Below are 12,728 nucleotides of genomic sequence, written 5' to 3' on the forward strand. Positions count from 1 at the left end.
CTGACTTTTTTTTCCTCCCAGCTTTAGGTATCATCAATTGACTTCTCAATGAGGAAGATGAAAATTTTGCTTTCCTTCCTCTTACCATGCTCACCATACACATTCAACACCCATCCACTTATCTTTAGTTGCAGGATTTCTTGGACAAGATGATTATTTGTTGTGAGAACTGTGCTGTGCACTGCAGATGTTTAGCAGCACCTCTGGACTCTATCCACTAGAGTCCAGCAGCACCCCTCAGGTGTGAGTCACACATGTTTCTAGACATTGCCAAATGTCCCCATGGGGACAAAAATCATCCCTGATTGAGAAGCACTGGCTTAGATCAAGATTCTGTCTTTACATTTTATGACGTGTATGTTATTCAGCAATAAGCTACTAAGTGCAAGATTTCAGTTTTTTTCTTATGTGTTGGCCTTTTCAGAAGGCTGTCACTTATCACTTGAAAATACTCATGTGTTTGGGGTGGAGTGGGGAAGCACATTTATAAAATGTAAAACATTCTGATTATACAGAAATATCATGCCTATATTTGGCAACTATTAATTAATTTATTATTTTTTGAGACAGGGTCTTACTCCGTTGCTCAGGTTGAAGTGCAGTGACGTGATCTCGGCTCACTGCAACCTCTGCCTCCTGGGCTCAAGTGATCCTCCCACCTCAGCTTTCCAAGTACCTGGGACTACTGGTATGAACCACCATGCCTGGCTAACATGTAATTTTTGAGACAGTCTCACACTGTCACCCAGGCTGGAGTGCAGTGGCGCCATCTTGGCTCACTGCAACCTCCGCCTCCCAGGTTCAAGCGATTCTCCTGCCTCAGCCGCCCAAGCAGCTGGGACTACAGGTATGTGTCACCACACCTGGCTAATTTTTTGTACAGACAGGGGCTCACCATGTTGCCCAGGCTGGTCTCAAACTCCTGAGCTCAAGCGATCCACTCGCCTCAGCCTCCACAGGCATGAGACACCTCGCCCGGCCTTTGCCAACTGTTTATGAGTTACTTTTTCTTTTTCTTTTTTTTTTTTGAGACAGAGTCTCGCACTGTCCCCCAGGCTGGAGTGCAGTGGCGTGATCTCGGCTCACTGCAAGCTCCGCCTCCCAAGTTCTCGCCATTCTCCTGTCTCAGCCTCCACGGTAGTTGGGACTACAGGTGTCTGCCACCATGCCCGGCTAATTTTTTGTATGTTTAGTAGAGACGGGGTTTCACCGTGTTAGCCAGGATGGTCTTGATCTCCTGACCTGCCTTGGCCTTCCAAAGTGCTGGGATTACAGGTGTGAGCCACCACACCCAGCCTATTTTTTTTTTTTTTTTTTTGAGACAGGGTCTTGCTCTGTCACCCAGGCTGGAGTGCAATGTCATAATCACAGCTCACTGCAGTCTTGACCTCCCAAGCTCAGGCCATCCTTTCACCTCAGGCTCCCAAACAGCTGGGACTACAGCCATGTGTCACCATGCCTGCTAATTTTTAATTTTTTGTAGAGATGGGGTCTCACTATGTTGCCCAGGCTGCTCTCCAACTCCTGGGCTCAAGCAATCCTCTTGCCTCTGCCTCCCAAAGTACTGGGGTTACAGGTGTGAGCCACTGTGCCCCACTGAGTTACTCTGTATTACTGAAATACACATGGTAGAATGAGCACTTTATTCTAGGGATCAGAATAGCAAGCAAGTTATTTAAGAAAATCTAGGCCAGGCGTGGTAGCTCACACCTGTATTCCCAACACTTTGGGAGCCGAGGCAGGCAGATTACCTGAAGTCAGGAGTTCAAGACCAGTCTGGCCAACATGGTGAAACCTCGTCCGTCTCTACCAAAAATACAAAAATTAGCAGGGCATGGTGATGCGCACCTGTAATCCCAGCTACTTGGGAGGCTGAGGCAGGAGAATCGCTTGAAGCGGGAGGTGGAGGTTGTAGTGAGCTGAGATCGTCCAGCCTGGGTGACAGAGCGAGATTCTGTCTCAAAAAAAAAAACACAAAAAAACCATATGTATAGGTGTATGTCTGCCTAGTTTGACTATGCATATTTCTTCTTTTGTTTTTGAGATGGAGTTTTGCTCTGTCACCCAGGCTGGAGTACAGTGGCATGATCTCGGCTCACTGCAACCTCCGCCTCCCAGGTTCAAGCGATTCTCTTGCCTCAGCCTCCTGAGTAGCTGGGATTACAGGTGTTCACCACCACGGCCTGGCTAACTTTTTGTATTTTTTGTAGAAAGGGAGTTTCACCATGGTGGCCAGGCTGGTCTCGAACTTCTGACCTCAGGTGATCTGCCACCCTTGGCCTCCTAAAGTGCTGGGATTACAGGCGTGAGGCACCCTGCCTGGCTTATTTCTTCATTTTTACCTCCTCTTTTGGTGCCTATTTAGTAGTAAAAAATTTATAATCTATGTGTAATTCTTACGCTTTTTGGAGGATAAGCATTATGGTATTTCTCTGAAGCTTATGAGCTCACAACCTTTAACTTAGCAAGAACTCAGACACAGGTAAATCATCCTTTTTTTGTTGTTGTTGTTGAGACAGAGTCTTGCTCTGTTGCCCAGGCTGGAGTGCAGTGGCATGATCTCGGCCCACCGCAACCTCCACCTCCCAGGTTCAAGTGATTCTCTTTCCTCAGCCTCCCAAGTAGTTGGGATTACAGGCACACAACACCACGCCTGGCTAATTTTTGCCTTTTTAGTAGAGACAGGGTTTCACTATGTTGGCCAGGCTGGTCTCGAACTCCTGAACTCAAGTGATCCGCCCGCCTTGGCCTCCCAATGTGCATGGATTACAGACATGAGCCACCACACCCAGCCTAAATCATCCATTTAAGAAATAAAAAAGGAATATTAAGACTTAATATAGTTTTTATTTCCAAATTAGAAGGTCAGTAGGTTACTTTTGTCATGTAACTGTCTTTGAAAAGACAATTTAACAATATTAAGTCTTTTTAAATTTCGTTTTGTTAAAGATAGTCTCATTCTGTTGCCCAGGGCGGAGTGTAATGGTGCAATCATAGCTCACTCACCTCAGTCTCCTGAGGAGCTAGAACTACGAGTGTACAACCACCATATCTGGCTAACTAAAAAAATTGTTTTGTAGAGATGGGGTCTTACTATGTTGCCCACGTTGGTCTCCAACTCCTGGACTAGTGCCATCCTCCCATCTTGGCCTCCCAAAGTGCTAGGATTACAGGCACGTACCACCGTGCCTGGACCTTTCTATTTGTTAATGTTCATTGTGTTCTTCTATAAACCAAAAGCTTTCTTAAATATTAGGTGCAATGTATGTAAAGAAAAAATAATTTAACATAAATAAGGTTTTCTTGCAAAAATAAACAGAAAAGTCAACTATGGGTATCCACTGTTTCTCCTGTTTGATAAAAGCCTAGCAATTCAGGGTTACTTTCCCTTGAAGCTAACCAATTAAATTCTCATCCAGTGAAATGGGAGTTAAGAATATTTCCAGTTTTACATTATGATCTATCTTAATTTTTGTGTATGCAATGAAAAGGGGTCAAGGCTCATTTATTTCCACACAAACAAAAAATTATTTCAGCATAATTTGTTAAAAAATCTTGTTTTTCCCATCAGAATAATTTGGTACCTTCTTGAAAAATCTACTATGTGGTTCTATTTCTGGACTATCTTCTATTTCACTGATCTCTGTTAGCCCATTTGTTTATATACCAAACCATACTGCCTTGATTATTGCAGCATTTTAAAGTCTTAAAATCAGGAAGTTGATAATTCTTTAACCCACATCTAACACCATATACAAAATTAATTCAAAATGAATCACAGGCCTAAGAAATAAAAGCTAAAACAGAAAAGATTCTAGAAGGAAATGTAGGAAAATATCTTTGTAATTTTGGTGGGCAAAGATTCCTTAAATACACAAAAACTATTAATCGCAAGAGAAGCAAATAATAAATAGGACTTATAAAAATTAAAATCTTGTACTTTTCAAAAGTAACATTAGGAAAACAAAACAAAACATTAAGAAAATGAAAAGACAAATCAGTCTGAAAGAAAATCTTCCAGCCAGGCACAATGGCTCATGCCTATAATCCCAGTACTTTGGGAAGCTGAGGCGGGAGTACTGCTTGAACCCAGGAGTTCGAGACCAGCCTGGGCAACATATTGAAACCCACCTGTATTTCCTTTTTCTTTTTTTTGAGACAGAGCGTTGCTCTTGTTGCCCAGGCTGGAGCGCAATGGCGCAATCTCCGCTCACTGCAACCTCCACCTCCCAGGTTCAAGCGATTCTCCTGCCTCAGCCTCCGGAGTAGCTGGGATTACAGGTGCCAGCCACCATGCCCGGCTTATTTTTTTGTATTTAGTAGAGACGGGGTTTCGCCACGTTGGTCAGGCTGGTCTCCAACTCCTGACCTTAGGTGATCCATCCGCCTTGGCCTCCCAAAGTGCTGGGATTACAGGCGTGAGCCACCACGTCCAGCCTATTTTTTTCTTTTTTAAAAAAAACAGAAGAAAAAAAATTTTTTTCCAAATACATTTATTTTATAAAGTACATGTATCCAGAATAATACCAAGGACTCCTACAACTCAGTAACAAAAAGAATTCAATAAAAAATGGGCTGAAGACCTGATAGACAAAACAGACAACTACCACATTTTAATTTTTTTTTTTTTTTGTAGAGACAGGGTCTGGCTATGTTGACCAGGCCGGTCTTGAACTCCTGGCCTCAGCTGATTCTCCCAACTGGGCCTCCCAAAGTGCAGGGATTACAGGCGTGAAGCACCTCACCTGGCTCCAAATTTTGGTCAGAATGTAGAGCGACTAGAATTATCAAGTGCTTAGTGGGAGTGCTAAATGGTACAGAAGAAAAATTAGTCTTTTAAATTCATCCAGGAGTAACCTTTTTCTTTTTTTTGAGACAGAGTCTTGCTCTGTCACCCAGGCTGGAATGCAGTGGCATGATCTCGGGTTTGCAACCTCTGCCTACCAGGTTCAAGTGATTCCTATGCCTCAGCTTCCCAAGTAGCTGGGATTACAGGCACACACCAACTCGCCTGGCTAATTTTTGTATTTTTAGTAGACAGGGGTTTTTGTCATGTTGCCCAGTCTGGTTTCAAAATCCTGGCCCCAAGTGATCTACCTGCCTTGGCCAAAGTGCTGGGATTACAAGTGTTAGCCACTGTGCCTGATCATTTTCTTTCTTTCTTTTTTTTTTTTTGAGACAGGCTTTCGCTCTGTTGCCTAGTTGGAGTGCAGTGGTACAATCATAGTTCACTGTAGCCTCAATCTCCCAGGTTCAAGCAATACTTACACCTCAGCTTCCAAAGTAGCTGAGACTACAGGCACATGCCATCATGCCTGCGGCTAATTCTAAAAAATTTTTAGTAGAGATTACGTCTCACTATGCTGCCCAGGATGGTCTCAAGCTCCTGAGCTCAAGCAATCCTCCCACCTCAGCCTCCCAAAATGATGGAATTACACAAGTGAGTCACTGCACCCAGCCCAAAGTAAACTTTTAAAACAAGCTTACAACAATCTTAGACTTGAATATTTGAGATGGGACAAACCAATGACAGAATGGCAAAATGGAATTAAATGAGATTCTAAGATAAATCCGGTTCATGTAAGCTGTAAGGGTAAAGCTACTATATATTTGATCATTTAAAACTCATGAAAAAGAATTACCTGTTTATATTCGTTAATACAACTTTGGCAGCAAAATCTCTTCTGCTGACCTCCAATCACCAGGATGTTGTTTCCAGTACTCTTACTAGGGATGTACTCTCCACAGTGTTCACAGCAGTTCATTATTAGACCATTGGCCAATCTGTACTTATTAAAGCAATGGTTACTGCACAGTTTATGTGTTACATTATTTACGCTGACTTCATGGCGAATCTAAAAGAAAAACCAGAATTCATTAACTAAGATATATGAACCAGATTAGCATAGCAAGCAATGAGATTACTAGTTTCTGCAACAGAAGCAAAGAATCCCTAATCATATCTCAGAGGAAGATATACCCAGGGAAAAGATTTTTTTTTTTTTTTCTGAGATAGAGTCTCACTCTGTCACTCGGGCTGGAGTGCAGTGGCACAATCTTGGCTCACTGCAACCTCTGCCTCCCATGTTCAAGCGATTCTCCTGCCTCAGCCTCCCAAGTAGCTGGGATTACAGGCGCCCGCCACCACGCCCAGCTAATTTTTTTATTTTTAGTAGAGACAGGGTTTCACCATGTTGGCCAGGCTGGTATCGAACTCCTGACCTCAAGTGATCTGCCCGCCTTGGCCTCCCAACATGCTGGGATTACAGGCATGAGCCACCATGCCTAGCTGGGAAAAGATTTTTAAAAAGCATATTTTATTTTTTCCTTTATTTGTAAGATCACTTTGATTTCACAAAAGAGGACAAGATTCATAGGAAAGCAATAAAATCAATAACTTCCTTAAAGACATTTAATAACAACAGATAATGAACTTTTATTTTTATTTTTTTGAGACAAGTTTTTGCTATGTTGCCCTGGGCTCGAATTCCTGGTCTCAAGCAAGCCCTCTACTCATGCCTCCTGAATAGCCCAGATTACAGGCTTGCAGCACCACACCTCACTTTGGTTTAGAAGATTTTGACATGACCCACTTAAAAGAAATGGGTCAACAATCTTTTTTTTTCTTTTGATAGTGTCTCTTGCTTTATCACCCTGGCTGGAAAGCGGTGGTACAATCATAGCTCACTCCACCTCAAACTCCTGGACTCCAGTGAATGTCCTGTCTCAGCCTCCTAAGCAGTTGGGATTATATGTGTGAGTCACTCATCAACAAGGATCAACAATTTTTAGATGGTATTGTAAGTAAAGTTCACTGCCCTAGAACATTTGTGGAGGGAGCTAAGGGAATCAATATTATCTGTATTCAGGATCGTGTCTGTATAACCAGAAGCAGGGTAGTTCTCACTGTGGTAACTGAGATAAAATCATGTTCTTGATATGCATGACTCAGGGGGTAACCAACACCAAATTTAGTTACCAAAGACTTTTATAAAGTGAGGACTGCCTGCATGCATGTTTCTTCTCTTCTAGGAAATGGGAAGATTGCAATATCACTGAATGTTAAGCAAACAGCATACATTCACTCCACTTGTTCCATGTGTTCTTGTACCGGGATCTGCTGCTTTCTAATTTTAACTTTTAGATTCAGGGAATACATGTGCAGGTTTGTTAGATGGGTATGTTGTTTTTTGGGTTTTTTTTCTTTCTTTTTTTGAGACAGTCTTGCTGTATCACCCAGGCTGGAGTACAGTGGCGCGATCTCAGCTCACTGCAGCCTCCGCCTCCCTGGTTCAAGTGATTCTCCTGCCTCAGCCTCCCAAGTAGCTTGCGCCACCACACCCAGCTAATTTTTGTATTTTTAGTAGAGATTGGGTTTCGCCCTGTTGGCCAGGTTGGTCTTGAACTCCTGACTTCAAGACATCCACCTGCCTCGGCCTCCCAAAGTGCTGGGATTACAGATGTGAGCCACCACGTCCGGCCCCAAGGGGTAGTTTTCCAGCCCTTGACCCCCAACTCTTGAGACTACATTTTTATTTAATGTCATCAGTAAGAACAAAATCCACCATAAAACAATTGCCTTGTTTATGAGCACAACAATTCCATAGAAACAGATGTGTACTTTCCATGCTATGCAAATGGAATTTTATTTATAAAATATCCCATAAGATAGTTCTAACATATCCTTATTCTTCCTTTCAGCTTCATGTTATACATCCAGAACATGTGCATTATGTAGATGAAAGAGTACATAATAGCACTTAAAAGTTAAAATTATTACTGTTAGCCTAAACAACAACTTAGGTATAAAAAATCCAGACCTCTGCTAATTTACTACAAATTGTACATCTTGACTTATTAAAAACTCCTTTTTTAAGATTCCAGTTGTTTTCACAGGGAGACAAACAAGATGTACTATAAAATTCTTGGAAGGATTTGGTTGATTCTACTGGAAGAATGACATTAGCCTTCTTTGTAGATGCATCTCTGAAACAGAAGGGATAGACACATAATTTAAGAACACTGAATTTTAATACAAGTCAAATATATTAATAATAATAGCCATTTTTCATTTTCTTATGATTTAATACTAGAAATCAAGTATAACTTTTAGATGCAGCAAATCCACTTTTGGCTTTATTGCCAAGAGTTCTTAAATGATATAGAAAGAGAAGAGTCAGAGATAAAAATCTTTTGTAGCACAAGAACCTTGCCACAAGTTTTTAAGATTTTTAGATGCATTCAAAAATGCTGGTAATAGGCTGGGCACAGTAGCTCACACCTGTAATTCCAGCACTTTGGGAGGCTGAAGTGGGCACATCACTTGAGGTCAGGAGTTCGAGACCAGCCTGGCCAAAATGATGAAACCCTGTCTCTACTAAAAATACAAAAAATTAGCTGGGCATGGTGGCGCGCACCTGTAATCCCAGCTACTCGGGAGGCTGAGGCAGGAGAATCGCTTGAACCTGGGAGGTGGAAGTTGCAGTGAGTGGAAATCGTGCCACTGCACTCCAGCCTGGGCAACAGAGTGAGACTCCGTCTCAAAAACAAACCAACAAACCAAAATGCTGGTAATAAATTCATAGAACTAAGGTGTTAAGATGGGGGAGCAGGGGAGGCAAATGTAGTAGCAGGGAGAGGGGCAATTGATTTCCAAACCTATGTTCCATTTTTCTGCCGAGAGTAAATACAGCACATACGAGTCCACAGCTTGGATATATTCTAGGAGCTCAAGCTCAATAAACTTGAAGACACTCCTGCAACAATTCTACCCATAAATCTATCCAGCTCTGCAGTTATATTGAGTACTTATTTATACCATTAGTATTCAACTATGTGGAGAAATGTTGAAAGGTACTGCTTACTTTTTACATATTATGCTTCGTGTGTTTTGAGTACGTTTATGAGAGAAGGAAGAAAGGCAGGTGGTAGAGCAAAAGAGGTGAGCTGATCCTTTTCGTTGATAAGCTGTCTGTCCCTTCTGTAAAGGCTTTTTGCAATTTGCACAAGTGATTTTAGCTGGTTTAGTAAGTTGTTGTTGGGCTGTAGGCTGGAAATTCTGCTTACGAAGTAAGGCCACTGGTGATAAAGAATCCACCCCTGGCTGTTTCTGATTACTGGGAAATGAAGCTGACTGGGAGATCCAAGAATCTTAAAAATGAAACAAGAAAAAAATCATGGAACAAATCAAAATGTACATCAGAAAAATAACTTGCATTTTCATTTAAGAGTTTAAGAGACAAGTGGGGCAGGTGTATAAACATGTGGCTAAGGCCAAACACTCTTGATGCACAATCCCAGGGGGACTATCCACTTTGTATCTCAAGTGAATGATACTCCACTGTGCCAACAATAATAATAAAGTAAATGTTGGCGTCTGGAATTGTGTAATGTGGTAGCCATCGGCTCTTAAGTCAGACTCCAGGTTCAAAGATCTCCTGAGTGTAATATACAAATGTACTAATTGATGATACCTAACTCATCAGAGTGCTATGAAGAACACATGACATAAAAGTAATGCCTGGCACACAGGCACACTCAAAAAATATTAGCCACTTTTTTTTTTTTTTGAGACAGAATCTCGCTCTTTCTCCCAGACCGGAGTGCAATGGCACAATCTCGGTTCACTGCTACCTCTGCCCCCCAGGTTCAAGCGATTTTCCTGCCTCAGCCTCCCGAGTAGCTGGGATTACCCAGCTAAATTTTTTTTTCTATTTTTAGTAGAGAGGGTGTTTCACTATGTTGGCCAGGCTGGTCACGGACTCCTGGCCTCAAGTAATCCACCTGCCTCAGCCTCCCAAAGTGCTGGCATTACAGGCGTGAGCCACCACTCCCAGCCTAATCACATCTTTCTGTCTACTCATACCACTAAACAATCAATCCATCTCTTTCTATGTATTTCAAGTAAATTGTAGACATTAGTACACTTACTTTCAAAATACTTTAGATGCAGTAGTTTAATATAAATCTATTATTATTTCCCAGCCTTCTAAAATATTACTTATCAGGCATTAATATAGATTGTGGATTACTCAGGAAAGACTCAGCTTTCCTAACCTTACATAGCAACTGCAGTATCATAAATTACTGTTAGCTTCAAAAGGTGCAGTACTACTTATAGGCGAGATCCTTCTCAAACTTTATTGTGCATATTAAATCACTTGGGAATCTTGTTTAAATGGAGATTCTAAATTAGTAGGTCTGAGAAGAAATCTGATACTCTGCATTTCTAACCAACTCTCAGATGATGGTGAAGCTTTGAGAAACAAGGTTCTATGATAAAGAATTATTTTGTAATCTATCTTCAAAAACAGCTTTTGGACAGGTGAGGTGGCTCATGCCTATAATCCCAGCACTTTGGGAGGCTAAGGTGGGAGGATCACTTGAGGCCAGAGGTTTAAGACTCAGCCTAGGCAGGGTGCAATGGCTCATGCCTGTAATTCCAGCACTTTGGGATGCTGGAAGCCAGTGAGTTTGAAACCAGCCTAGGTAACAAGGCAAAACCCCATCTCTACAAAAAATAAAATTAGCTGGGTGTGGTGGCGCTCGCTTGCAGTCCCAGCTTCTCACTCTGTTGCCCAGTCTGAAGTGCAGTGGCATGATCACAGCTTACTGCAGCCTTGAACTCCTGGGCTCAAGCGATCCTCCCATCTCAGCTTCTTGAGTAGCTGGGACAACAGGCACATGCCATTACACCTGGCTAATTTTTTTATTTTTTGTAGAGGCAAGGTCTCACTATGTTGCCCAGGCTGATCTTGAACTCCTGGGCTCAAGCGATCTTCCTGCCTCGCTCTCCCAAAGTGCTAAAATTATAGGCATGAACCACCACACCTGGCCACTTTTTTTTTTTTTTTAATTTTTTGAGACGGAGTCTCGCTCTGTCGCCCAGGCTGGAGTGCAGTGGTGCGATCTCGGCTCACTGCAAGCTCCACCTCCTGGGTTCACGCCATTCTCCTGCCTCAAGCCTCCCGAGTAGCTGGGACTACAAGCGCCCGCCACCATGCCCGGCTAATTTTTTGTATTTTTAGTAGAGACGGGGTTTCACCGTATTAGCCAGGATGGTCTTGATCTCCTGACCTCATGATCCACCCGCCTTGGCCCCCCAAAGTGCTGGGATTACAGGCCTGAGCCACCGCGCCCGGCCCACCTGGCCACTTTTTACTTTTTTTTTTTTTTTGAGACAGAGTCTTGCACTGGCACGCTCACTGCAACCTCTGCCTCCCAGGTTCAAGGGATTCTCCTTGCCTCAGCCTCCCAAGTAGCTGGGATTACAGGAGCACGCCACCACACCTGGCTAATTTTTGTATTTTTAGTAGAGATGGGGTTTCACCATGTTGGTCAGGCTGGTCTTGAACTCCTGACCTCGTGATCTGCCCGCCTCAGCCTCCAAAGTGCTGGGATTACAGGCGTGAGCCACTGGGCCTGACCTATTTTTATATGAAAAATTACAACAATCTGTGAGGCTCTGGATGATGTTAGTATTTTAATCCATAGGTTGGAAGGGGGTTTTTATCAGTACTCCTCTTTGCAGGTCCTCAGTGTCTACTGAAAACTCCATTTAGCTTCTCTGCAGCCTTTTCTGGAATTGAACACATATTCAATAGGGAAAAACAGCCCCAATTCTTCTCTCAGATCTTGGAACCTTAGTTTTTCCATTTGTTATTTGTAGCTCTTGATGTCTGATACTTTATACATTTTGTCATTTTTTCCCTAATTATTCTCAGCAAGAGGGATAGGAGTTACCTAGGTATCAGAAATCAAACTCCCTAGAGTCAGTATCATGGTCAGAAATGTTTATAATGCAACAAAAATACAAAAGATGTAAGAGCAAATTCTAAATTTAGGTATTTTCTCTCATGAGCTTTTTTTTTTTTTTTTTTGTACTGTTTATACAAAAGTATGTGGGAACTGGAGAACTTTCACTGAAACATAGTGTACCCTAAAAGTTAAAGAAAGAATTAAATGGTCCTTTCTAACAAATATAATCCTATTTTTTTTTTTCTTTTTTGAGACGGAGTCTTGCTCTGCTGCCCAGGCTGGAGTGCAGGGGCGTGATCTCAGCTCACTGCAAGCTCTGCCTCCTGGGTTCGTGCCATTCTCTTGCGTCAGCCTCCTGAGTAGCTGGGACTACAGGCGCCCGCCACCACACCCGGATAATTTTTGTATTTTTAGTAGAGATGGGGTTTCACCATGTTAGCCAGGATGGTCTCGATCTCCTGACCTCGTGATCTGCTCGCCTTGGCCTTCCAAAGTGCTGGGATTACAGGCATGAGCCACCGCGCCTGGCCAATCCTATTTTCATAAAACGGAATGCAGTTTTACGTGTACTTTATGAAGAGCCAGTTGTATTGGTTTTCCTTTTGGTGCTGCCAGCTTCCCTCCACCAACCCACCTACCCCATGGGCCGGCCAGACCCTTTCCCGCAGGGGGCTGTCAAGAGCCAGTTTTATATGATGAAATTTAAACCTATAAGACCTAAATTTAAATACAATTCAACTCCAGAAATCCTTGCCCGTTTTTTTTCTCTTGTACTACAAAACCTTCAATTTATCTACATGGGAAATACACAGCAACTAAAGTAACACATTCTGGAGGAACTTTGACTTCAAACAACAACATAATATAATCAATGTCATCTTATTCTTAAAGCTTCCTGGTAAAACCTACTTTGTTGTACTAATGCTGACAGCAAGTAAAAAGAAAATTTAAGGTTAATACTAAAAACGGAC

The 12,728-nt window shown here is 42.4% G+C and overlaps 1 protein-coding gene across 11 annotated transcripts in view; it reads right to left on the minus strand.

The window, feature by feature from the left end:
• The window catches only part of ZMYM5 (zinc finger MYM-type containing 5), a 40,200-nt gene that overhangs the window by 6,339 nt on the left and 21,133 nt on the right, over positions 1–12,728 (minus strand). For 5 of the 11 annotated variants that reach the window (XM_016925014.4, XM_054664838.2, XM_063792407.1 and 2 more), the window contains 3 exons: positions 8,865–9,150; positions 7,821–7,986; positions 5,643–5,855 (listed from right to left, as the gene is read on the minus strand). In XM_016925014.4, the coding sequence (XP_016780503.4) occupies positions 5,643–5,855; positions 7,821–7,986; positions 8,865–9,150 (665 nt within the window). Of the gene's footprint in view, positions 1–5,642; positions 5,856–7,621; positions 7,987–8,864; positions 9,151–12,728 lie in introns of those variants that run through there. The other 6 variants (XM_016925020.4, XM_063792408.1, XM_009426685.4 and 3 more) reach the window with 4 other exon arrangements.

The sequence above is a fragment of the Pan troglodytes genome, chromosome 14, assembly GCF_028858775.2.
Source record: "Pan troglodytes isolate AG18354 chromosome 14, NHGRI_mPanTro3-v2.0_pri, whole genome shotgun sequence".
NCBI classification, from domain to species: Eukaryota; Metazoa; Chordata; class Mammalia; order Primates; family Hominidae; genus Pan; species Pan troglodytes.